This window comes from Oncorhynchus kisutch, linkage group LG29 (genome assembly GCF_002021735.2).
Source record: "Oncorhynchus kisutch isolate 150728-3 linkage group LG29, Okis_V2, whole genome shotgun sequence".
In the NCBI taxonomy this organism is placed as follows: Eukaryota; Metazoa; Chordata; class Actinopteri; order Salmoniformes; family Salmonidae; genus Oncorhynchus; species Oncorhynchus kisutch.
In genome coordinates this window covers 46,948,625-46,976,454 of record NC_034202.2, presented here as the reverse complement: position 1 = coordinate 46,976,454, position 27,830 = coordinate 46,948,625, and the positions used below count along the sequence as shown (strand labels likewise).

Sequence of the window (27,830 nt, the reverse complement as noted above, 5' to 3'; positions counted from 1 at the left end):
TGTGTGTGTGTGTGTGTGTGTGTGTGTGTGTGTGTGTGTGTGTGTGTGTGTGTGTGTGTGTGTGTGTGTGTGTGTGTGTGTGTGTGTGTGTGTAACAAGATCTTACGGTATTATCAATTTTCTCCAAACGTCAAATTTCAAAGTTGCTCCAAACTAAAAACATAAATTTAGACTCTCATTCTGTGGTTGAGGTAAAGATTAACATTTGGGACAGGATTAAAACATAAATTTAGACTCTCATTCTGTGGTTGAGGTAAAGATTAACATTTGGGACAGGATTAAAACATAAATTTAGACTCTCATTCTGTGGTTGAGGTAAAGATTAACGTTTGGGACAGGATTAAAACATAAAGTTTAGACTCTCATTCAGGAAGTACCAGGTAATAACATGGCTCTATACAGGGAGTACCAGGTAATAACATGGCTATATACAGGAAGTAACAGGTAATAACATGGCTATATACAGGAAGTACCAGGTAATAACATGGCTATATACAGGAAGTAACAGGTAATAACATGGCTATATACAGGAAGTACCAGGTAATAACATGGCTATATACAGGAAGTAACAGGTAATAACATGTCTATATACAGGAAGTACCAGTACCTAGTCTACAGTTGAAGTCGGGAAGTTTACCAACACCTTAGCCAAATACTTTTAAACTCAGTTTTTCATCATTCCTGACATTTCATCCAATTAAAAAATTCCCTGTCTTAGGTCAGTTAGGATCACCACTTTATTTTAAGATGTGAAATGTGAGAATAATAGTAGATAATTATTTATTTCAGCTTTTATTTCTTTCATCACATTCCCAGTGGGTCAGAAGTTTACATACACTCAATTAGTATTTGGTAGCATTACCTTCGAATTGTTTAACTTGGGTCAAACGTTTCGGGTAGCCTTCCACAAGCTTTCCACAATAAGTTGGGTGAATTTTGTCCCATTCCTCCTGACAGAGCTGGTGTAACTGAGTCAGGTCTGTAGGCCTCCTTGCTCGCACACACTTTTTCAGTTCTGCCCACAAATGTTCTATAGGATTGAGGTCAAGGCTTTGTGATGGCCACTCTAATACCTTGACTTTGTTGTCCTTAAGCCATTTTGCCACAACTTTGAAAGTATGCTTGGGGTCATTGTCCATTTGGAAGACCCATTTGTGACCAAGTTTTAACTTCCTGATGTCTTGAGTTGTTGCTTCAATATATCCACATCATTTTCTTTCCTCATGATGCCATCTATTTTGTGAAGTGCACCAGTCCCTCCAGCACCCCCACAACATGATGCTGCCACCCCCGTGCTTCACGGTTGGGATGGTGTTCTTCGACTTGCAAGCCTCCCCCTTTTTCCTCCAAACATAACAACGGTCATTATGGTCAAACATTTCTATTTTTGTTCCATCAGACCAGAGGACATTTCTCCAAGAAGTACAATCTGTGTCCCCATGTGCAAACCGTAGTCTGGCTTTTTTATGATGGTTTTTGATTGTCCCATGATGTCAAGCAAAGAGGCACTGAGTTTGAAGGTAGGCCTTGAAATACATCCACAGGTACACCTCCAATTGACTCAAATTATGTCAATTAGCCTATCAGAAGCTTCTAAAGCCATGACATAATTTTCTGGAGTTTTCCAAGCTGTTTAAAGGCACAGTCAACTTAGTGTATGTAAACTTCTGACTTCAATTGTATGTGCAGGGGTACTAGGTAGTTTAGGTAGTTGAGGTAATGTGGACATGTAGGTAGAGGTAACGACTAGTCAATCAGGATAGATAATAAACAGAGTAACAGCAGTGTTGGTAGTAGGGTAGGTAATATAATGTAGGTAGAGGTAAAGACTAGACAACAGGATAGATAATAGACAGTAACAGCAGTGTTGGTAGTAGGGTAGGTAATATAATGTAGGTAGAGGTAAAGACTAGACAACAGGATAGATAATAGACAGTAACAGCAGTGTTGGTAGTAGGGTAGGTAATATGTACATGTAGGTAGGGGTAAAGACTAGACAACAGGATAGATACTAGACAGTAACAGCAGTGTTGGTAGTAGGGTAGGTAATATAATGTAGGTAGAGGTAAAGACTAGACAACAGGATAGATAATAGACAGTAACAGCAGTGTTGGTAGTAGGGTAGGTAATATAATGTAGGTAGAGGTAAAGACTAGACAACAGGATAGATAATAGACAGTAACAGCAGTGTTGGTAGTATTCAAGGGTTTTTTCTCTTAATTTTACTATTTTCTAAAGTAAGGTAAAATAACCTAGTAGATGATCCCAGGAGGTTGAACCCTTGCATGGTGGCAAATCAAATCAAATGTATTTATATAGCCCTTCTTACATCAGCTGATATCACAAAGTGCTGTACAGAAACCCAGCCTAAAACCCCAAACAGCAAGCAATGCAGGTGTAGAACCTAGTAGATGATCCCTAGCCCAGGAGGTTGAACCCTTGCATGGTGGTAAAGGAACCTAGTAGATGATCCCTAGCCCAGGAGGTTGAACCCTTGCATGGTGGTAAAGGAACCTAGTAGATGATCCCTAGCCCAGGAGGTTGAACCCTTGCATGGTGGTAAAGGAACCTAGTAGATGATCCCTAGCCCAGGAGGTTGAACCCTTGCATGGTGGTAAAGGAACCTAGTAGATGATCCCTAGCCCAGGAGGTTGAACCCTTGCATGGTGATAAAGGAACCTAGTAGATGATCCCTAGCCCAGGAGGTTGAACCCTTGCATGGTGGTAAAGGAACCTAGTAGATGATCCCTAGCCCAGGAGGTTGAACCCTTGCATGGTGATAAAGGAACCTAGTAGATGATCCCTAGCCCAGGAGGTTGAACCCTTGCATGGTGGTAAAGGAACCTAGTGGATGATCCCTAGCCCAGGAGGTTGAACCCTTGCATGGTGGTAAAGGAACCTAGTAGATGATCCCTAGCCCAGGAGGTTGAACCCTTGCATGGTGGTAAAGGAACCTAGTAGATGATCCCTAGCCCAGGAGGTTGAACCCTTGCATGGTGGTAAAGGAACCTAGTAGATGATCCCTAGCCCAGGAGGTTGAATCCTTGCATGGTGGTAAAGGAACCTAGTAGATGATCCCTAGCCCAGGAGGTTGAACCCTTGCATGGTGATAAAGGAACCTAGTAGATGATCCCTAGCCCAGGAGGTTGAACCCTTGCATGGTGGTAAAGGAACCTAGTAGATGATCCCTAGCCCAGGAGGTTGAACCCTTGCATGGTGGTAAAGGAACCTAGTAGATGATCCCTAGCCCAGGAGGTTGAACCCTTGCATGGTGGTAAAGGAACCTAGTAGATGATCCCTAGCCCAGGAGGTTGAACCCTTGCATGGTGATACAGGGTCAAGGGGTGCCCTGCTAATTGACCACTGTAACAACTGATTGAACATTTTGTGAAAAACACTTCAAACGCCTCTCCTCTGGCATCAAATGACTGACCTGCACAGAATTGTATACTTGGCCTCTCTGGACCAAGCTCTCACAAATGATGTTTTATTTCCCACGATTCTCAAACAATATGGCCGCTACTGATCAATATATTTTCACAATAAATGCTCCGACATGGCTATTTGTAACAAAAGTTGTTCCAAACACTGTCAAGACTTAACACATCTGAGCACATTCAGATCGACCACACGGTGGCGCTACGACGGGCACATGTTTATATACAGTGTCGTGATCTGTTTGATCAGTGTGTCTAGCTAACCTGTATAGTACAGTTCGGTTTAGACGTGTGTTGGCTCTGTTGGACAGGAACAATCGTTAACGCAAACTCATAGGCTCATAGCGGCCATATTGTTTCTGCTAGAGTCTTGGAAGGATGTGTATCTATAGATGCTATAGACCCAATCTGGTGCTAATCGGTCTAGCGGTTCTGTAGAATAATGCATTTAAAAGAGGTCAACGTCATTGAAAAAAAGATCCAAAATACATCAAAAGCTTATTATATTGATCATGATCAGTTTGATTTTGAGTTCTGATATTTGGCAAGCGTGGTCAACAAGGGCAATGGTTCCATTTTTTTCTGATGGTGGCACAGTGGGCTGAACCCCGGCGTTGTTGCTTGCAGCTATATTTTTGACGGTGTTATACTGTATACAACAAGTGAATGTGATCGTGCAGCACAGGTCATACGGTCCACACTGTTCTATTGTTACTCTCTTAGCAACAAGACATATACCCTCCCCTCTCCCCTCTCTCTCTCTCCCTCATCCCCTCTCTTTCTCTCTCCCATCTCCCCCTCTCTCTCTTTCAACCCTCCCCTCTCTCTCGCCCTCCCCTCTCCCCTATCTCTCTCTCTCTCCCTTCCCTCTTCCCTCTCTCTCTCTCTCTCTCTCTCTCTCTCCCACCCCGTCTCCCCTCTCTCTCCATCTCCCTCCTCCAGTGATGGCTGGGCTGACCGGTATGATGTGACAGATGGATATCAGCAAGAGGCTGCGGGGGGAATAACTATAAAGCTGAAGTCAGCCTACATCCCCTGGTTCGACGACTACTACTTGGCTCTGCAACCAGATGACAACACCAGGAACCCCTGGTTCACTGAGTTCTGGCAGCACCGGTTCCAATGTAGACTAAAGGGACACGCACAGGAGAACACCAAGTACAACCGTACCTGCAATAGTGAGTAGGCTACACAGGCAGGTGTGCTGAAACTGGTTTGGCTCTAGTTGTGTGTAGATGTGCTGAAACTGAAACTGGTTTGACTCTAGTTGCATGTAGATGTGCTGAAACTGAAACTGGTTTGACTCCAGTTGTGTATAGATGTGCTGAAACTGAACCTGGTTTGACTCTAGTTGTGTATAGATGTGCTGAAACTGAGACTGGTTTGACTCTAGTTGTGTATAGGTGTGCTGAAACTGATTTGACTCCAGTTGTGTATAGATGTGCTGAAACTGAACCTGGTTTGACTCTAGTTGTGTATAGATGTGCTGAAACTGGTTTGACTCTAGTTATGTGTAGATGTGCTGAAACTGGTTTGATTCCAGTTGTGTATACATGTGCTGAAACTGAACCTGGTTTGACTCCAGTTGTGTATAGATGTGCTGAAACTGAACCTGGTTTGACTCTAGTTGTGTATAGATGTGCTGAAACTGGTTTGACACTAGTTGTGTGTAGATGTGCTGAAACTGGTTTGACACTAGTTGTGTGTAGATGTGCTGAAACTGGTTTGACTCTAGTTGTGTGTAGATGTGATGAAGTTTGCCTGTACTGTACCCCGTTCCCTCTGCAGGTAGAGAGTCTCTCCGGCAGCAGTATGCCCAGGACACTAAGATGGGTTTTGTCATCAACGCTATCTACTCCATGGCTTATGGACTACACACTATGCAGCAGACAGTCTGCCCAGGATACCAAGTGGGTGGACCTGTCAGCGTTGGCACATGATAGTGTGTACATGCCTGTGTTTTGACTCTGGTTGATGTGTTTCCGGTTACCAGGGTCTGTGTTGTGTTAACACCTCTCTCTGTTCTGTCCTGGTTACCAGGGTCTGTGTTAACACCTCTCTCTGTTCTGTCCTGGTTACCAGGGTCTGTGTTAACACCTCTCTCTGTTGTGTCCTGGTTACCAGGGTCTGTGTTAACACCTCTCTCTGTTCTGTCCTGGTTACCAGGGTCTGTGTTAACACCTCTCTCTGTTCTGTCCTGGTTACCAGGGTCTGTGCTAACACCTCTCTCTGTTCTGTCCTGGTTACCAGGGTCTGTGTTAACACCTCTCTCTGTTCTGTCCTGGTTAACAGGGTCTTTGTTAACACCTCTCTCTGTTCTGTCCTGGTTAACAGGGTCTGTGTTAACACCTCTCTCTGTTCTGTCCTGGTTACCAGGGTCTGTGTTGTGTTAACACCTCTCTCTGTTCTGTCCTGGTTACCAGGGTCTGTGTTGTGTTAACACCTCTCGCTGTTGTGTCCTGGTTACCAGGGTCTGTGGTAACACCTCGCTCTGTTCTGTCCTGGTTACCAGGGTCTGTGTTAACACCTCTCTCTGTTGTGTCCTGGTTACCAGGGTCTGTGTTAACACCTCTCTCTGTTCTGTCCTGGTTACCAGGGTCTGTGTTAACACCTCTCTCTGTTCTGTCCTGGTTACCAGGGTCTGTGTTAACACCTCTCTCTGTTCTGTCCTGGTTACTAGGGTCTGTGTTGTGTTAACACCTCTCTCTGTTCTGTCCTGGTTAACAGGGTCTGTGTTAACACCTCTCTCTGTTCTGTCCTGGTTACCAGGGTCTGTGTTGTGTTAACACCTCTCTCTGTTCTGTCCTGGTTACCAGGGTCTGTGTTGTGTTAACACCTCTCGCTGTTGTGTCCTGGTTACCAGGGTCTGTGGTAACACCTCACTCTGTTCTGTCCTGGTTACCAGGGTCTGTGTTAACACCTCTCTCTGTTGTGTCCTGGTTACCAGGGTCTGTTCTGTCCTGATTACCAGGGTCTGTGTTGTGTTAACACCTCTCTCTGTTCTGTCCTGGTTACCAGCGTCTGTGTTAACACCTCTCTCTGTTCTGTCCTGGTTACCAGGGTCTTTGTGATGCCATGCGTCCTATCGACGGTCGTAAGCTGCTGGAGTTCCTGATGAGGACCAACTTCACTGGAGTCTCTGGAGAAACTATCCATTTTGACCAGAACGGAGACTCACCGGGCAGGTGTGTGAGTGTGTGTGTGTGTGTGTGTGTGTGTGTGTGTGTGTGTGTGTGTGTGTGTGTGTTTTTGTGTGTGTGTGTGTGTGTGTGTGTGTCTGGACAGACTCTTCTGTTTGACCAGCTGAGACATTTTTTAGGGGAAGTGCTGTTTTGATGATCTAGTGATTGTTATTATTGACCCTTGTGGAATGTGTGTGTGTTTTAGGTATGAGATCATGAACTTTAAGCGTCTGGGCGGTGATGGTGGCGTGGAGCAGTACAGTTATATCCATGTGGGGAGCTGGGACCAGGGAGGACTGATGATGGACGACGAAGAGATGTGGGCTAACGCCTCCACCATTATACAGTCTGTCTGCTCTGAACCCTGCCAGAAGGCACAGATCAAGGTACACACACACACACACACACACACCCCTTTGGCACATCTTGATTGTTCTTTGGCTCAGAAATCATCGGTGTCTGTGATCCAGAACATTAAATCCCCACCAGGTCTACAGACCTTCCTGTTTCAGAAGCACAACATCCTGTGTCATCAGACTGTGATAGGCAGCCTCTTGCAAGTCCAATCTGCGATGGATTTTAATATTAAAGTATTTTTGGGCAGCCAACACGCCATCCACCATGTGCTCCGTGCTCTAAAAAACAAACCCTCTTCTGACTAGGCTTTAAAGAGAAGGTCGGGCCGACTGCTCTGATTGGATAGAGAGAAGGTTGGGCCGACTGCTCTGATTGGATAGAGAGAAGGTTGGGCCGACTGCTCTGATTGGATAGAGAGAAGGTTGGGCCGACTGCTCTGATTGGATAGAGAGAAGGTTGGGCCGACTGCTCTGATTGGATAGAGAGAAAGTCGGGCCGACTGCTCTGATTGGATAGAGAGAAGGTCGGGCCGACTGCTCTGATTGGATAGAGAGAAGGTCGGGCCGACTGCTCTGATTGGATAGAGAGAAGGTGGGCCGACTGCTCTGATTGGATAGAGAGAAGGTCGGGCCGACTGCTCTGATTGGATAGAGAGAAGGTCGGGCTGACTGCTCTGATTGGATAGAGAGAAGGTCGGGCTGACTGCTCTGATTGGATAGAGAGAAGGTCGGGCCGACTGCTCTGATTGGATAGAGAGAAGGTCGGGCCGACTGCTCTATTTGGATAGAGAGAAGGTCGGGCCGACTGCTCTGATTGGATAGAGAGAAGGTCGGGCCGACTGCTCTGATTGGATAGAGAGAAGGTCGGGCCGACTGCTCTGATTGGATAGAGAGAAGGTGGGCCGACTGCTCTGATTGGATAGAGAGAAGGTCGGGCCGACTGCTCTGATTGGATAGAGAGAAGGTGGGCCGACTGCTCTGATTGGATAGAGAGAAGGTCGGGACGACTGCTCTGATTGGATAGAGAGAAGGTGGGCCAACTGCTCTGATTGGATAGAGAGAAGGTGGATTTCTCCGTTCACTTGTTTCAACCGATCACTTCTCCCTTCGCATGTTTGGGTCTGTCTGACCGTTCAGAGTTCTGCTGCCTCCTGATCTCCTGCTACTATGATGAATCACATGGATATTAGCTGACCGTTCAGAGTTCTGCTGCCTCCTGATCGCCTGCTACTCTGACGAATCACATGGATATTAGCTGACCGTTCAGAGTTCTGCTGCCTCCTGATCGCCTGCTACTCTGATGAATCACATGGATATTAGCTGACCGTTCAGAGTTCTGCTGCCTCCTGATCGCCTGCTACTCTGACGAATCACATGGATATTAGCTGACCGTTCAGAGTTCTGCTGCCTCCTGATCGCCTGCTACTCTGACGAATCACATGGATATTAGCTGACCGTTCAGAGTTCTGCTGCCTCCTGATCGCCTGCTACTCTGACGAATCACATGGCGAGGATATTAGCTAGCGAGCTGTCAGTGTGTATAACAAGCCGAGCGAAGGGAAAAGGGAAGTCTGATGCGCTTTCTGACTGAGTCACAGCAAATGTGTCTGCTAACTACAAGAGTAGACCTAGAATACACACAGAGTAGACCTAGAATACACACAGAGTAGACCTAGAATACACACAGAGTAGAACAAGAATACACACAGAGTAGAACAAGAATACACACAGAGTAGACCTGGGATACACACAGAGTAGACCTAGAATACACACAGAGTAGACCTAGAATACACAGAGTAGACCTAGAATACACACAGAGTAGACCTAGAATACACGCAGACACACAGAGTAGACTTGGGATACACACAGACACACAGAGTAGACTTGGGATACACACAGACACACAGAGTAGACTTGGGATACACACAGACACACAGAGTAGACTTGGGATACACACAGACACACAGAGTAGACTTGGGATACACACTAGAAGCTTCCGGTAACACAGAACTACAGCGCTGTCAAGGTCTTCAAAACAAATCTACCATGTGTGAAGTAAGGACATAATGTCGCTGGATTCTAATCCACTCGGACAGTTCTCTATTTTCTCTATTTTACACACCCTGACTCATCTCTCCTCTCTACCTATCCCCAGGTGATCTGTAACACCCTGACTCATCTCTCCTCTCTACCTGTCCCCAGGTGATCTGTAACACCCTGACTCATCTCTCCTCTCTACCTGTCCCCAGGTGATCTGTAACACCCTGACTCATCGCTCCTCTCTACCTGTCCCCAGGTGATCTGTAACACCCTGACTCATCTCTCCTCTCTACCTATCCCCAGGTGATCTGTAACACCCTGACTCATCTCTCCTCTCTACCTGTCCCCAGGTGATCTGTAACACTCTGACTCATCTCTCCTCTCTACCTGTCCCCAGGTGATCTGTAACACCCTGTTTGATCTCTCCTCTCTACCTGTTCCCAGGTGATCTGTAACACTCTGACTCATCTCTCCTCTCTACCTGTCCCCAGGTGATCTGTAACACCCTGTTTGATCTCTCCTCTCTACCTGTCCCCAGGTGATCTGTAACACCCTGACTCATCTCTCCTCTCCACCTGTCCTCAGGTGATCCGTAAAGGTGAGGTCAGCTGCTGCTGGACCTGTACTCCCTGTAAAGACAATGAGTTTGTGTTTGATGAGTACACCTGCCGCGCCTGTGACCTGGGGGCCTGGCCTACCGACGACTTGACAGGTACACAACCCCCCCCCCCCCCCCCCCCCCCCCCAAACACACACAGGTACGAACACACACATGCACACGCCTGGGTGGTGGTGGCGTGGAGCAGTACAGTTATATCCATGTGGGGAGCTGGGACCAGGGAGGACTGAGGATGGACGACGAAGAGATGTGGGCTAACGCCTCCACCATTATACAGTCTGTCTGCTCTGAACCCTGCCAGAAGGCACAGATCAAGGTACACACACACACACACACACACACACACACACACACCTGCCGAGCCTGTGACCCTACTGACGACATGACATGTAGGGCATCCAATCAAACAGCTGAACGGTCTAGTTTAAAGGTCCAATGCAAATATTTTTATCTCAATATCAAAACAAATATTGGTAATGATGAAGTACCTTACTGTGATTGTTTTACATGAAAATGACCAAAAACAGCTCGGACTGTCTGTGAGTGTTCTGAGTGGGGAGGGGAAAACTGAGAACAAACTATTATTGGCTGAGAGGTTTGGAGATCTCTTTCTTATTGGTCTATTAACTAATCACCAGGCAGGCCAAAACTCCATCCTAGATTTCAGACAGTCTTTTCAAACAGCTCTTACACTTAAAGGGCATCGTTTTCCACAGTATGAATCCATCCTCATTGTGTCACTGGGATACACACAGAGCTGGAATAGACCGGGGCCACTGGGCCCTTATTAAAGGAGACTTTTCTTTTGTTTACATCAAAATCTCGCATGTTATTGTCATGTCGTGTGTGTAGATGGAAGTCAGGCACAGGAGAATCAAACTTGGTATAATGGAGTAGTTTAATAACTTAAAACCAAAAAACTCCATAACCAAAGTACGTAATAAAATAAATGTGGGAAAAAGAACCCGTCCATAAAACACGAGCGTAACAATAAACAACCTCTGACAAGGACATGAGGGGAAACAGAGGGTTAAATACACAACATAATAATGAATGGGATTGGAACCAGGTGTAGGAAGACAAGACAAAACACAAAAAGAAAATGAAAAATGGATCAATGAAGACCGGTGACGTCGACCGTCGTGCACCGCCTGAACAAGGAGAGGCAACGACTTCGGTCGTGACAGTTATAGAAGGGTCCAGATATTATTTTTTGTGATTTCACGTTTTAGCGATTAAAAAAATAATTTACATTTTTTTTTTTTTTATTAAAAAATATTTCTCCTCAATTATCGTGGTTTCCAATTGGTAGTTACAGTCTTGTCTCATCGCTGCAACTCCCGTACGGACTCGGGAGAGGCGAAGGTCAAAAGCCGTGGGTCCTCTGTCGTGGAAATGTCCTGTATTACCAAATCATGAGAGAGCAAACCACACACAAGTCAGAGTTAAATCATAAAGTCCATATTTAATTATATGAGCTTCACCATAGCCCTGTGACTCTCAGATCAATCTATAATTGAATTCACTGAGAGTGCTTACAGAACAGTTCTTAGTATCATTTATAGCCAAGACACACCTCTCAACTCACATGACAAATAACAGATCTACAGGAACATTACACAAAGGAAGACATTACTTGTGAGAGGAGTATCCCAGACGGCATTAGCTACAAATTATCGTTCAGTTTGGTCTCCTAAACAAAGTTCTTATCTTGTTCTTGGTACCACTTAGGACCAAAACATTACCTCATCCAATGGCATATATCAATTATCAATTCTAGACACTCCCATCAAAAATACAACCTCTCCTGGACAAGATCACAGAGAGGAGAATTCTGTGATTCTGTGATAGCAGAATTCTGATTCTGCTATCACACCTCCGAAACAAGACTCAGCCAAGCTGCACTGCTTCTTGACTCAATGCTCGCTTCACCTGGAAGCCGGAGGAAACACCGTACACCTGGCGACCGTGTCAGCATGCACTGCGGCTGGCCCACCACAGGAGACGCTAGAGAGCGATGGGACAAGAACATCCCTGCCAGCCAAACCCTCTCCTAACCCGGGCGACACTGGACCAATTGTGCGACCGCCCCATGGGTCTTCCGGTCGCGGCCGGGCAACGATGCAGTGCCTTAGACCACTGCACCACTCGGAAGGCTGTTTTAGAGAAACTTACCCTAAAACAGTAAATCACTTCCTCATCCTCGCTTTGTAGTATAGGGCCCCCCTCCCCCCAAAAAAACATGAACAAACACTCCAAAAACACCCAAATACATCCTTTTAGATACGGGAATCTCTCAGCATAGTGATGCAGGTCTTTAGATGTTATAGACATGAGTACGTGTCCTTACGAACTTTAACCGCAACGTCAGTGCAGAAGTGATACAGTCAGTCTCTCCTCAACTCTGGCACGAATGGTATTTATATCAGCCCTTTGATTACAATGAAGAGTAAATCTGTGCCGCTCTGTTCTGGGCCAGATGCAGCTTAACTAGGTCTTTCCTTTGCAGCACTGGACCACACGACTATAATCAAGATGAGACATATATTTTCCTGTTTCACAGAGAAATTAAATGGAAATGTTGTTGTTGTTGCATACCTCAATTCCCCCGAGACACCCTCAGAGAGTGAGGTCACAGTCAGGGGCAGACATTATCAACAGTGACCCTGGAACACTAAGGGTTAAGTGACATTTCTCTTTCTGATATTTCTTAATTTCTTTATTTTTACTTTTCTGGATTGTGTGTCTATTGTATTGCTAGGTATTACTGCACTGTTGGAGCTAGAAACACAAGCATTAGGGAATACTGTACTGTTGGAGCTAGAAACACAAGCATTAGGGAATACTGTACTGTTGGAGCTAGAAACACAAGCATTAGGGAATACTGCACTAGGGAATACTGTACTGTTGGAGCTAGAAACACAAGCATTAGGGAATACTGCACTGGGGAATACTGCACTGTTGGAGCTAGAAACACAAGCATTAGGTATTACTGCACTGTTGGAGCTAGAAACACAAGCATTAGGGAATACTGTACTGTTGGAGCTAGAAACACAAGCATTAGGGAATACTGTACTGTTGGAGCTAGAAACACAAGCATTAGGGAATACTGCACTAGGGAATACTGTACTGTTGGAGCTAGAAACACAAGCATTAGGGAATACTGCACTGGGGAATACTGCACTGTTGGAGCTAGAAACACAAGCATTAGGGAATACTGCACTGGGGAATACTGCACTGTTGGAGCTAGAAACACAAGCATTAGGGAATACTGTACTGTTGGAGCTAGAAACACAAGCATTAGGTATTACTGCACTGTTGGAGCTAGAAACACAAGCATTAGGGAATACTGCACTGGGGAATACTGCACTGTTGGAGCTAGAAACACAAGCATTAGGGAATACTGCACTGTTGGAGCTAGAAACACAAGCATTAGGTATTACTGCACTGTTGGAGCTAGAAACACAAGCATTAGGGAATACTGTACTGTTGGAGCTAGAAACACAAGCATTAGGTATTACTGCACTGTTGGAGCTAGAAACACAAGCATTAGATATTACTGCACTGTTGGAGCTAGAAACACAAGCATTAGATATTACTGCACTGTTGGAGCTAGAAACACAAGCATTAGGTATTACTGCACTGTTGGAGCTAGAAACACAAGCATTATGGAATACTGTACTGTTGGAGCTAGAAACACAAGCATTAGATATTACTGCACTGTTGGAGCTAGAAACACAAGCATTAGGGAATACTGTACTGTTGGAGCTAGAAACACAAGCATTAGGGAATACTGTACTGTTGGAGCTAGAAACACAAGCATTAGGGAATACTGTACTGTTGGAGCTAGAAACACAAGCATTAGATATTACTGCACTGTTGGAGCTAGAAACACAAACATTAGGGAATACTGCACTGTTGGAGCTAGAAACACAAGCATTTAGTTAGATACTACTGTACTGTTGGAGCTACAAACACAAGCATTAGATATTACTGCACTGTTGGAGCTAGAAACACAAGCATTAGGGAATACTGTACTGTTGGAGCTAGAAACACAAGCATTAGGGAATACTGTACTGTTGGAGCTAGAAACACAAGCATTAGGGAATACTGTACTGTTGGAGCTAGAAACACAAGCATTAGGGAATACTGCACTGTTGGAGCTAGAAACACAAGCATTAGGGAATACTGTACTGTTGGAGCTAGAAACACAAGCATTAGATATTACTGCACTGTTGGAGCTAGGAACACAAGCATTAGATATTACTGCACTGTTGGAGCTAGAAACACAAGCATTAGATATTACTGCACTGTTGGAGCTAGAAACACAAGCATTAGATATTACTGCACTGTTGGAGCTAGAAACACAAGCATTAGATATTACTGCACTGTTGGAGCTAGAAACACACGCATTAGGGAATACTGCACTGTTGGAGCTAGAAACACACGCATTAGGGAATACTGCACTGTTGGAGCTAGAAACACAAGCATTAGATATTCCTGTACTGTTGGAGCTAGAAACACAAGCATTATATATTACTGCACTGTTGGAGCTAGAAACACAAGCATTATATATTACTGCACTGTTGGAGCCAGAAACACAAGCATTAGGTATTACTGTACTGTTGGAGCTAGAAACACAAGCATTAGGGAATACTGCACTGTTGGAGCTAGAAACACAAGCATTAGGGAATACTGCACTGTTGGAGCTAGAAACACAAGCATTAGGTATTACTGTACTAGGGAATACTGTACTGTTGGAGCTAGAAACACAAGCATTAGATATTACTGCACTGTTGGAGCTAGAAACACAAGCATTAGGTATTACTGTACTGTTGGAGCTAGAAACACAAGCATTAGGGAATACTGTACTGTTGGAGCTAGAAACACAAGCATTAGGGAATACTGCACTGTTGGAGCTAGAAACACAAGCATTAGGGAATACTGCACTGTTGGAGCTAGAAACACAAGCATTCGGTATTACTGCACTGTTGGAGCTAGAAACACAAGCATTAGATATTACTGTACTGTTGGAGCTAGAAACACAAGCATTAGGTATTACTGCACTGTTGAAACACAAGCATTAGGTATTACTGCACTGATGGAGCCAGAAACACAAGCATTATGTCACGAATACCACCGAAGGGGGCTCCTCTTCCCGTTCGGGTGGAGCTCGGCGGTCGTCGTCACCGGTCTACTAGCTGATCCCTTTTCCCCTTTTCGTTTTGTTGGGTCTAATTGTTTTCACCTGTTTGGGGTTTGGGGTTATTTAAGTTCAGTTGGCCCGCCTGTGTTCGTGCGGGCTTGTTTGCTGTTTTTGGTCAAGGAGTGTTCCTGTCTTTTGGATTGTCCGCTGTACAGCGTATGTACCTGTGTAGTACATTTTTGGAGTGTTGTACTCCTGTGTTCAGCGTCACCCTCTTTGTGCGGAGTGATTGTACGGAAATAAAGTGTTTTTCCGAATCCTCTGCTCTCTGTGCCTGACTCTACGCACCGTAACAGAAGCCCGCACCACCACTATGGAGTCAGCAGGAGCAGCGACCACCCCTCTCCTCACGGTGGAGGAGCGTGTCCTTCATCACATGTCCATCCTCCATCGCATCGGATCAGCGATGAAGATGATGGAGAGGATGGACTGATGGGAGAGGAGTGGTCTCCCTACTTCACCCTCCAACCCCCCCACCTACTTCCCCTCCAACCCCCCCCACCTACTTCCCCTCCAACCCCCCCACCTACTTCCCCTCCAACCCCCCCACCTACTTCCCCTCCAACCCCCCCACCTACAACGCTACAACCTCCTTGGTCTGCTTCATATCCCCCTCCCCCACTCCCATTGCTCTCGTCTTCTTGCCTGTGTACTGAGGACATATGTTTTCCATAAGATATGGGCAATACAGTGACCTCAGCACCCGTATCTACAAAAAAATATCTACTGCAAAGGTGTTAATCATAATGTTGACATATATTCCATCCGATTCCATATGTACACCAGCTGAGATGGGCCGTAAAACATGGAAGATGAAAATGCACTCAACTCCTCGAAAAATGTGGCAATCACACATCAGTTGATGCAATCCATACACGATGATTTGGGAGAGACAAAGGAACGACGACATCACCATTGACGTCAATCAACTTAATAACCGGCTGTCAGAGTTGTGCAGGTTCCGAGTGAAACCAACAACATTATTCGTTCAGCCGAATAGAAACCGGGTGCATGCCTCCACGGCATCCAGAAAACTCTGCTGCTGAGCCGGAGAGAGCTTCTTACATTTCTGCATCAGCATTGTGTCGTTAGGGCTGTTGTCCTGTTTCCATTTTCTTATTAGACGGCCTTTGATTCCCCACTTCTCATAAGGACACTTTTTTTTCTCAGACATTCTCGTTGCCACAGTGACCAGAAATCCCATAATAATGACATGCACCAGGTTTCTCTTCTGTTGAACGAATACTGTTGTTGGTTTCACTCGGACCCTGCACAACTCTGATGACAGCCGGTTATTATGTTGATTGACATCTCTGTTCAGTCGTGACAGCCTGTTGGTGATGTCTCCGTAGCTTTGTCTCTCTCAATCAGTAGTTATGGAAACAAGTTTTTTTGCAAATCGTCGTGTATGGATTGCATCAACTGATGTGTGATTGCCACATTTTTCGAGGAGTTGATTGCATTTTCACCCACTTTGACCAACCACCTCTAAACCTTTCATCAAATCCAACAAACGGCTCTTTCAGCCGTTTCAGCCGTCCCAATTAGCGGTGGCAGTGGTCGGACCCTTAAGGAAAACATGTCTGGCTCTCCATCCATCGGCCACATCTTGCTCTTCATCACCCACAGCGCTATAAACCTTTTCTTCAAATACACCATGGTCACGGTTATCCAAAACAAAGGCGAACAACTGTAACCCATCACACGGATGTAGAATATAGAGTTTTATTTTTATTATATCGCCTTAAATGGTCCCAAGACTTCATACCCACGTCTCGTGGATGTTTCAAAGTCTTTGACCGTTCATCCATCCAACTGTTTTGAAGATGCTGATTTATGTGTGATTACTGTCACTGGAGGTTTATCTTTCCTTCCTTGAACAGCCTGTTCTGGTCGGCCTGAGATATCGTTCGTCACCGCTGTCAGAATCTGTTGACTCAAAGCCAGGAAGTTCTGACCAGATGTTTTGAAACTCGAGCTGCCTTGCGCAACTCAGCGTGAGGGTAGATTGAGGGAACAGAGAGCGTCCTGCAATTGTTGAATTTCGCCTTTGAATGTTTTTATTGGTTCAACAAGAGCCCTCAAACGATCTTTCTCTCTCTGTAATGTCCTGATTATCACGAAGGAAGTTATCATCTCGTTTTCTCACTTTGGGCTAATACAGCTAAAGACAATGGTGTCTTTGTTAGTGAGTCAGACATTCTCTGTGTTTTCCCACCGGGCTTTATGTATATCAGACAGATTCCATATTTAATGACAGAATATTGTTTGACCTCCTGCCTGCCACCGTGAATGTAATATCAGTGTTTTTCTCACTTGAAGATGCCATGACATTAACTTCAAAAGTTGTATGAGATATAGTTATACGTTTATATATTTATTTAACCCCAAAAGATATATAACCCCTTAACCTATCTATAGAAGACATGTATATAACCCCTAACCTATCTATAGAAGACATGTATATAACCCCTAACCTATCTATAGAAGACATGTATATAACCCCTAACCTATCTATAGAAGACATGTATATAACCCCTAACCTATCTATAGAAGACATGTATATAAACCCCCTTCTAACTAAATGTGGCAACTCCAACACCATCAAGTTTGATGACACGACGGTGGTAGGCCTGATCAGCAACGACGATGAGACAGTCTACAGGGAGGAGATCAGAGACCTGGCAGTGTGGTGTCAGGACAACAACCTCTCCCTCAACGATGAGACAGTCTACAGGGAGGAGATCAGAGACCTGGCAGTGTGGTGTCAGGACAACAACCTCTCCCTCAACGATGAGTTAGTCTACAGGGAGGAGGTCAGAGACCTGGCAGTGTGGTGTCAGGACAACAACCTCTCCCTCAACGATGAGACAGTCTACAGGGAGGAGGTCAGAGACCTGGCAGTGTGGTGTCAGGACAACAACCTCTCCCTCAATGATGAGACAGCCTATAGGGAGGAGATCAGAGACCTGGTAGTGTGGTGTCAGGACAACAACATCTCCCTCAAGGATGAGACAGTCTACAGGGAGGAGGTCAGAGACCTGGCAGTGTGGTGTCAGGACAACAACCTCTCCCTCAACGATGAGACAGCCTACAGGGAGGAGATCAGAGACCTGGCAGTGTGGTGCCAGGACAACAACCTCTCCCTCAACGATGAGACAGCCTATAGGGAGGAGGTCAGAGACCTGGCAGTGTGGTGTCAGGACAACAACCTCTCCCTCAACGATGAGACAGTCTACAGGGAGGAGGTCAGAGACCTGGCAGTGTGGTGCCAGAACAACAACCTCTCCCTCAACGATGAGACAGTCTACAGGAAGGAGGTCAGAGACCTGGCAGTGTGGTGTCAGGACAACAACCTCTCCCTCAACGATGAGACAGTCTACAGGGAGGAGATCAGAGACCTGGCAGTGTGGTGCCAGGACAACAACCTCTCCCTCAACGATGAGACAGCCTATAGGGAGGAGGTCAGAGACCTGGCAGTGTGGTGTCAGGACAACAACCTCTCCCTCAACGATGAGACAGTCTACAGGGAGGAGGTCAGAGACCTGGCAGTGTGGTGCCAGAACAACAACCTCTCCCTCAACGATGAGACAGTCTACAGGAAGGAGGTCAGAGACCTGGCAGTGTGGTGTCAGGACAACAACCTCTCCCTCAACGATGAGACAGCCTATAGGGAGGAGATCAGAGACCTGGCAGTGTGGTGCCAGAACAACAACCTCTCCCTCAACGATGAGACAGCCTATAGGGAGGAGATCAGAGACCTGGCAGTGTGGTGCCAGAACAACAACCTCTCCCTCAACGATGAGACAGCCTATAGGGAGGAGATCAGAGACCTGGCAGTGTGGTGCCAGAACAACAACCTCTCACTCAATGTCAGCAAGACAAAGGAGCTGATCGTGGACTAAAGGAAACGAAGGGGCGAGCTCACCACATTGACGTGGCTGTAGTGGAGCTGGTCGAGAGCTTCAAGTTCCTCTGTACCCACATCACCAAGGACATAACATGGTCCACACACACCAACACGTGAAGAGGGCACGACAACACCTCTTCCCCCTCAGGAGGCTGAAAAGATTTGGCATGGGTCCCCAGATCTTCAAAAAGTTCTACAGCTGCACCATCGAGAGCATCTTGACTGGCCGCATTGACGCAAAGAGCTACAGAGGAAGGCCCAGTACATCACTGCCATCCAGGACCTCTATAACAGGCACTGTCAGAGGAAGGCCCGGAAAATTGTCAAAGACCCCAGCCAGCTATGCACACTCACTGGACTCTACCCACAAACTCACACATACTAACACTGACACTCCAACACACGCATGGCGTGTACACACAAAACACACGTGCATATTGATGCCACACACACATACACAGTTTCACACTCTTTACATACGCTGCTGTTACTCTGGTGGTTATATTTGTCCTGATTCACACGTTTCTTTGTCACGTCCTCCTCTCATCACCCTCAGAGATGAGAGGGTCATTGCCAGGGATCAGCCATTATTGACCTTGGAGCAATTTTGAGTTAAAGTGCCTTTGTCAAGGACAGATCTACACATTCACCTAGACGGCTCGGGATTCAAACTAGCAACATTTCGGTTACTGGGTTACTACACTCTAGCTGCTAGGTTACCTTCCGCCACATTGTGTGTGTGTGAGAGAATGTAGCACAGATTAATCACCCGGGTCCCTCTCAGCAGCCATTCCATTAGAGATACTTAGTGTGTTACTGTGGCCTGGACTCCCCTGAGCTACTTAGCATGTGACCTATACAAGCACGAGCGCACACATGCTGCAGAATGTGCGTTGAGGGGAGGAACCCTGAGAATATTGTTAACAGTGTGTGTGTGTGTGTGCGTGCGTGCGTGCGTGCGTGCGTGCGTGCGTGCGTGCGTGCATGCGTGTGTGTGTGTGTGTGTGTGTGTGTTTCCAGGTTGTGAGCCTATCCCGGTGCAGTACATGTGTTGGGGAGACCCTGAGAATATTACTGACTGTGTATGTGTGTGTGTGTGTGTGTGTGTGTGTGTGTGTGTGTGTGTGTGTGTGTGTGTGTGTGTGTTTTTCCAGGTTGTGAGCCTATCCCGGTGCAGTACGTGTGTTGGGGAGACCCTGAGTATATTACTAACTGTGTGTGTGTGTGTGTGTGCGTGCGTGCGTGCGTGCGTGTGTGTGTGTGTGTGTGGGTGTGTGTGTGGGTGCGTGTGTGTGTGTTTCCAGGTTGTGAGCCTATCCCGGTGCAGTACGTGTGTTGGGGAGACCCTGAGTATATTACTAACTGTGTGTGTGTGTGTGTGCGTGCGTGCGTGCGTGCGTGTGTGCGTGCGTGTGTGTGTGTGTGTGTGTTTCCAGGTTGTGAGCCTATCCCGGTGCAGTATGTGCGTTGGGGAGACCCTGAACCCATAGCAGCAGTGGTGTTTGCCTGTCTGGGGCTCATGGCTACTCTGTTTGTTACCTCCATATTCATCAGGTAACACCTCTTACAGACTATCTATACATATAATGACATCATGTACATATATAGTACCAGTCGGAAAGTTTGGCCTACTCATTCCAGGGTTTTAGAACACCTACTCATTCCAGGGTTTTAGAACACCTACTCATTCCAGGGTTTTAGAACACCTACTCATTCAAGGGTTTTAGAACACCTACTCATTCAAGGGTTTTAGAACACCTACTCATTCAAGGGTTTTAGAACACCTACTCATTCCAGGGTTTTAGAACACCTACTCATTCCAGGGTTTTAGAACACCTCCTCATTCCAGGGTTTTAGAACACCTCCTCATTCCAGGGTTTTAGAACACCTCCTCATTCCAGGGTTTTAGAACACCTCCTCATTCAAGGGTTTTAGAACACCTACTAATTCCAGGGTTTTAGAACACCTACTCATTCAAGGGTTTTAGAACACCTACTCATTCCAGGGTTTTAGAACACCTACTCATTCCAGGGTTTTAGAACACCTACTCATTCAAGGGTTTTAGAACACCTACTCATTCAAGGGTTTTAGAACACCTACTCATTCAAGGGTTTTAGAACACCTACTCATTCAAGGGTTTTAGAACACCTACTCATTCAAGGGTTTTAGAACACCTACTCATTCAAGGGTTTTAGAACACCTACTCATTCAAGGGTTTTAGAACACCTACTCATTCCAGGGTTTTAGAACACCTACTCATTCAAGGGTTTTTCTTTATTTGTACTACGTTCTACAATGTAGAATAACAGTGAAGACATCAAAACTATGAAATAACACATATGGATTCATGTAGTAACCAAAAAAAAGTGTTAAACAATTCAAAATAGCCTTGACTTATAATTAGCCTTTATTTTACTAGGCAAGTCAGTTAAGAACATATTCTTATTTACAACGACGGCCTAGGAACAGTGGGTTAACTACCTTGTCCCCCTGTTCAGAGGCAGAACGACAGATTTTTACCTTGTCAGCTCAGGGATTCGACCTAGCAGCCTTTCGGTTACTGGCCCAACGCTCTAATCACTAGACTACCTGCCACCCCTACCTGCTGCCTTGATGACAGCTTCGCACACTCTTGGTATTCTCTCAACCAGCTTCACCTGGATTGCTTTTCCAACCGTCTTGAAGCAGTTCCCACATATGCTGAGCACTTGTTGGCTGCTTTTCCTTCACTCTGCGGTCCAACTCATCCCAAACCATCTCAATTGGGTTGAGGTCAGGTGATTGTGGAACCCAGGTCATCTGATGCAGCACTCCATCACTCTCCTTCTTGGTCAAATAGCCCTTACACAGCCTGGAGTAGGCTGGACAATAGAACGAGTCAGAATTCACCCAAGGCTGAAAAAACAGCAAAAGAACGTTGGCTAAGCTGGAACATTAGCACGAGCCCATAAAGCAAATGAATGGAATCGAATGTTCTCAGAGCTTGTTTTGATTGGAGTGATGCTGTCACGGAACCCTGCGGATCTGTCATTACACCGGGTCCCTATTCCCAGTGGTTAGTAATTGTATAAGTGTGCCATTTGTTCAACATTGTCCTGTCTGTGTGTTTTGGCTTTCGTACCATTGTGGATTGTGCAGATGATTACAGGTCTCGTCCCGTGTGATAATCATTCTGCGCTTGTGTTATTTATTCGAGGTACTCCTCGCTCTTTTTTGGGGGGGGTTTCTACCCTGTGTTTTGTATACATGTTTGTTTGGTCCCCAGTGCCTTTGCATGGCACGCTGTAATTTGGGTAAATCAAAAAATAATAAATAAATAAATAAAAACTATTACGCAATAACCCTGTCTCCCGATCTTTAATAATTGTAGCCAAGATGGCGTAGCAGTAAGTCGTCCTGTCCTGTCGTGTCCCTGTATTTATCGTTTCTTTTTCGTTTTTTACATATTCTCTTTGAAAACATTTTGCTAAACCCTAAGCTTCCAAATACTCTCCTGCAACCCGACTCACCCAATGTAGCTATTTTTCCAAAATTCCTAAAGTATTTATATTTACTTCGGGACCCCTCAACTGAAGCTAGCCAGCTAACCAGCGGGTATGCTAGCGGTCTTCAGCTAACCGGTCATCAGCTAACCTGTAGTTCGGAAAGCTCTCGCCTGTTCGTACAACGCGACTCTAACCAGAGCATAACGGACCTATTTATTTTTCATCCCCGGATTCATCCCCGTATTCCCACCGCAAACGGAACATCTTTCAGCTGGATTTTTCAGCAACTAGCTATCTAGCTAAACCGCAACCCCGGATTACTCCTGGCTAGCGTTTCCACCCACTTAGCTTGAAGCTAGCCCGGCCGTAGCACCTGTGCTACCACCGTAGCATACTCCTGAGCTACAATACCCGGGCCCACGACCGGTCTATCGATGTCATCGCATGAAGAGGAATAAACAGACTCACCCCATCGCGACGTCCCCCAAAGGCTAACTCTCTAGCCCTCACTATCTCCCTGCTTGCTAATTCGGCCTGATAACTGCTAGCTTGTCCAGCTCCGGTCCGCTAACTGCTACCTTGTCTAGCCCGGGCCTACAAACTGTTAGCTTGTTAGCACAGGCCTGCTAACCGCCTGAATCGCCGCGTCCCAAACGCTCACCGGACCCATATTTACTTTCTATCTCTTTTGACTTTTAATTTGTTTATACCTTCCGGAAACCTGCCTCACCCAATGTGATACGGAATCGCTATTATTTTTTTATTTTTAGAACACACTCAAGAACCTCCAGAAGCTAACCAGCTAACTAGCTACAAGCTATTTAGTCATTGTTAGTTTTTTTAACCTGGATAACACTCGCCAGTCCAGCTTCCCTGCCCCATCCACCGCTGCCCCCTGGACACTGATCTCTTGGCTACATAGCTGATGCACGCTGGACTGTCCATTAATCACGGTACTCCATTCTGCTTGTTTGTTTTATCTGTTGGCCCCGTTGCCTAGTCTACGCCATTTTACCTGCTGTTGTTGTGCTAGCTGATTAGCTGTTGTCTCACCTACTGTTTTAGCTAGCTTTCCCAATTCAACACCTGTGATTACTGCATGCCTCGCTGTATGTTTCTCTCAAATGTCAATATGCCTTGTATACTGTTGTTCAGGTTAGTTATCATTGTTTTAGTTCACAATGGAGCCCCTAGTTCCACACTTCATGCCCCTGATAACTCCTTTGTCCCACCTCCCACACATGCGGTGACCTCACCCATTACTACCAGCATGTCCAGAGATACAACCTCTCTCATCATCACCCAGTGCCTGGGCTTACCTCCGCTGTACCCGCACCCCACCATACCCCTGTCTGCGCATTATGCCCTGAATATATTCTACCATGCCCAGAAACCTGCTCCTCTTATTCTCTGTCCCCAATGCTCTAGGCGACCAGTTTTGATAGCCTTTAGCCGCACCCTCATACTACTCCTTCTCTGTTCCGCGGGTGATGTGGAGGTAAACCCAGGCCCTGCATGTCCCCAGGCACCCTCATTTGTTGACTTCTGTGATCGAAAAAGCCTTGGTTTCATGCATGTCAACATCAGAAGCCTCCTCCCTAAGTTTGTTTTACTCACTGCTTTAGCACACTCTGCTAACCCTGATGTCCTTGCTGTGTCTGAATCCTGGCTCAGGAAGGCCACCAAAAATTCAGAGATTTCCATACCCAACTATAACATCTTCCGTCAAGATAGAACTGCCAAAGGGGGAGGAGTTGCAGTTTACTGCAGAGATAGCCTGCAAAGTAATGTCATACTTTCCAGGTCCATACCCAAACAGTTCGAACTACTAATTTTGAAAATTACTCTCTCCAGAAATAAGTCTCTCACGGTTGCCACCTGCTACCGACCCCCCTCAGCTCCCAGCTGTGCCCTGGACACCATTTGTGAATTGATCGCCCCCCATCTAGCTTCAGAGTTTGTTCTGTTAGGTGACCTAAACTGGGATATGCTTAACACCCCGCCAGTCCTACAATCTAAGCTAGATTCCCTCAATCTCACACAAATCATCAAGGAACCCACCAGGTACAACCCTAACTCTGTAAACAAGGGCACCCTCATAGACGTCATCCTGACCAACTGGCCCTCCAAATACACCTCCGCTGTCTTCAACCAGGATCTCAGCGATCACTGCCTCATTGCCTGTATCCGCTACGGAGCCGCAGTCAAACGACCACCCCTCATCACTGTCAAACGCTCCCTAAAACACTTCTGTGAGCAGGCCTTTCTAATCGACCTGGCCCGGGTATCCTGGAAGGACATTGACCTCATCCCGTCAGTTGAGGATGCCTGGTCATTCTTTAAAAGCAACTTCCTCACCATTTTAGATAAGCATGCTCCGTTCAAAAAATGCAGAACTAAGAACAGATACAGCCCTTGGTTCACCCCAGACCTGACTGCCCTCGACCAGCACAAAAACATCCTGTGGCGGACTGCAATAGCATCGAATAGTCCCCGTGATATGCAACTGTTCAGGGAAGTCCGGAACTAATACACGCAGTCAGTCAGGAAAGCTAAGGCCAGCTTCTTCAGGCAGAAGTTTGCATCCTGTAGCTCCAACTCCAAAAAGTTCTGGGACACCGTGAAGTCCATGGAGAACAAGAGCACCTCCTCCCAGCTGCCCACTGCACTGAGGCTAGGTAACACGGTCACCACTGATAAATCCATGATTATCGAAAACTTCAATAAGCATTTCTCAACGGCTGGCCATGCCTTCCGCCTGGCTACTTCAACCTCGGCCAACAGCTCCGCCCCCCCCGCAGCTCCTCACCCAAGCCTCTCCAGGTTCTCCTTTAACCAAATCCAGATAGCAGATGTTCTGAAAGAGCTGCAAAACCTGGACCCGTACAAATCAGCTGGGCTTGACAATCTGGACCCTATTTCTGAAACTATCTGCCACCATTGTCGCAACCCCTATTACCAGCCTGTTCAACCTCTCTTTCATATCGTCTGAGATCCCCAAGGATTGGAAAGCTGCCGCAGTCATCCCCCTCTTCAAAGGGGGAGACACCCTGGACCCAAACTGTTACAGACCTATATCCATCCTGCCCTGCCTATCTAAGGTCTTCGAAAGCCAAGTCAACAAACAGGTCACTGACCATCTCGAATCCCACCGCACCTTCTCCGCTGTGCAATCTGGTTTCCGAGCCGGTCATGGGTGCACCTCAGCCACACTCAAGGTAATCAACGATATCATAACCGCCATCGATAAAAGACAGTACTGTGCAGCCGTCTTCATCGACCTTGCCAAGGCTTTTGACTCTGTCAATCACCATATTCTTATCGGCAGACTCAGGAGCCTCGGTTTTTCGGATGACTGCCTTGCCTGGTTCACCAATTACTTTGCAGACAGAGTTCAGTGCGTCAAATTGGAGGGCATGCTGTCTGGTCCTCTGGCAGTCTCTATGGGGGTGCCACAGGGTTCAATTCTCGGGCCGACTCTTTTCTCTGTGTATATCAATGATGTTGCTCTTGCTGCGGGCGATTCCCTGATCCACCTCTACGCAGACGACACCATTCTATATACTTTCGGCCCGTCTTTGGACACTGTGCTATCTAACCTCCAAACAAGCTTCAATGCCATACAACACTCCTTCCGTGGCCTCCAACTGCTCTTAAACGCTAGTAAAACCAAATGCATGCTTTTCAACCGGTCGCTGCCTGCACCCGCATGCCCGACTAGCATCACCACCCTGGATGGTTCCAACCTAGAATATGTGGACGTCTATAAGTACCTAGGTGTCTGGCTAGACTGCAAACTCTCCTTCCAGACTCATATCAAACATCTCCAATCGAAAATAAAATCAAGAGTCGGCTTTCTATTCCGCAACAAAGCCTCCTTCACTCACGCCGCCAAACTTACCCTAGTAAAACTGACTATCCTACCGATCCTCGACTTCGGCGATGTCATCTACAAAATGGCTTCCAACTCTCTACTCAGCAAACTGGATGCAGTTTATCACAGTGCCATCCGTTTTGTCACTAAAGCACCTTATACCACCCACCACTGCGACTTGTATGCTCTAGTCGGCTGGCCCTCGCTACATATTAGTCGCCAGACCCACTGGCTCCAGGTCATCTACAAGTCCATGCTAGGTAAAGCTCCGCCTTATCTCAGCTCACTGGTCACGATGGCAACACCCATCCGTAGCACGCGCTCCAGCAGGTGTATCTGATCATCCCTAAAGCCAACACCTCATTTGGCCGCCTTTCGTTCCAGTACTCTGCTGCTGCGAATTGCAAAAATCGCTGAAGTTGGAGACTTTTATCTCCCTCACCAACTTCAAACATCAGCTATCTGAGCAGCTAAACGATCGCTGCAGCTGTACATAGTCTATTGGTAAATAGCCCACCCATTTTCACCTACCTCATCCCCATACTGTTTTTATTTATTTACTTTTCTGCTCTTTTGCACACCAATATCTCTACCTGTACATGACCATCTGATCATTCATCACTCCAGTGTTAATCTGCAAAATTGTAATTATTTGCCTACCTCCTCATGCCTTCTGCACACATTGTATATAGACTCCCCCTTTGTTTTCTACTGTGTTATTGACTTGTTAATTGTTTACTCCATGTGTAACTCTTTGTTGTCTGCTCACACTGCTATGCTTTATCTTGGCCAGGTCGCAGTTGCAAATGAGAACTTGTTCTCAACTAGCCTACCTGGTTAAATAAAGGTTAAATAAAATTAAATTTAAAAAATATATATATAATCTGCGTGACAGATGCTTAGAATTACATTTGGCCTAAATGGCACAAAAATATGTATCCCTTTTTATTTTACCACTACAATCTGTCGACGAAACTGGAGAAAAATTACTCGTGTAGAAAGTAAACATCCTCACCTTGATGGTGTAGTGGAAAAGTATTGAAAAAATGAGAACTTCTGACTACTTCTGGTGATCAATAACAAATGAGCTCGATGTCCAGACTTACATAATTACAAAGAGGAGATTCTCCTGATTTAAAATAGTGCCCAACTTGAAAAAAAATCTAATTATACACATTGTGAGATATTTGTCAAAATAGACTGGCATGCCACTCTATAGGAAAACAATGTGGGGAGCTCAGCGTTCCAAGAGCAAAAAATATTTGGGGGCTAGCATTTGATGACAACCAGGCTCACTGCCCAGACTTACGTAATTAGAAAGAGGATATTCTTATGATTAAAATGGCGTCTGACTTGAAAAAATCTAAATATACACATTGCGAGATATTTGGCAAAATAGACAGACATGCCTACATTTCCCCTATAGGAAACAATGGGACGACCTCAGAGTTCCATGAGTCATTATTTTGTTGTTTACATTTTAACTATTAAACAACTTGAGCCTCATGGGCAACAATTGTGAAGCAGGCATTGTGACATAGAACAATGGGCTGGGAATAGAACGTTCGGAAGGTGTGTTGGTGCCACGGTGCTCAATAGAACTAATAGGAGCTGGCAGGGTGAAAAATGCACTAAAATAAGGCCTGTTTTTTAGTGATTACTTCAAAACTACGGCAAAACAGCTGGGACATATGGTCATATTATGAAACTGGGCTCCATGA

General features: G+C 46.0%; 1 protein-coding gene across 1 annotated transcript in view; it reads left to right on the top strand.

The window, feature by feature from the left end:
- The window catches only part of grm5a (glutamate receptor, metabotropic 5a), a 108,521-nt gene that overhangs the window by 63,879 nt on the left and 16,812 nt on the right, over window positions 1-27,830 (top strand). The window contains exons 7-12 of the mRNA XM_031809103.1: window positions 4,380-4,615; window positions 5,226-5,347; window positions 6,498-6,622; window positions 6,825-7,005; window positions 9,601-9,727; window positions 20,187-20,304. Coding sequence (XP_031664963.1) covers window positions 4,380-4,615; window positions 5,226-5,347; window positions 6,498-6,622; window positions 6,825-7,005; window positions 9,601-9,727; window positions 20,187-20,304 — 909 coding nt within the window. The remainder of the gene's footprint in view (window positions 1-4,379; window positions 4,616-5,225; window positions 5,348-6,497; window positions 6,623-6,824; window positions 7,006-9,600; window positions 9,728-20,186; window positions 20,305-27,830) is intronic.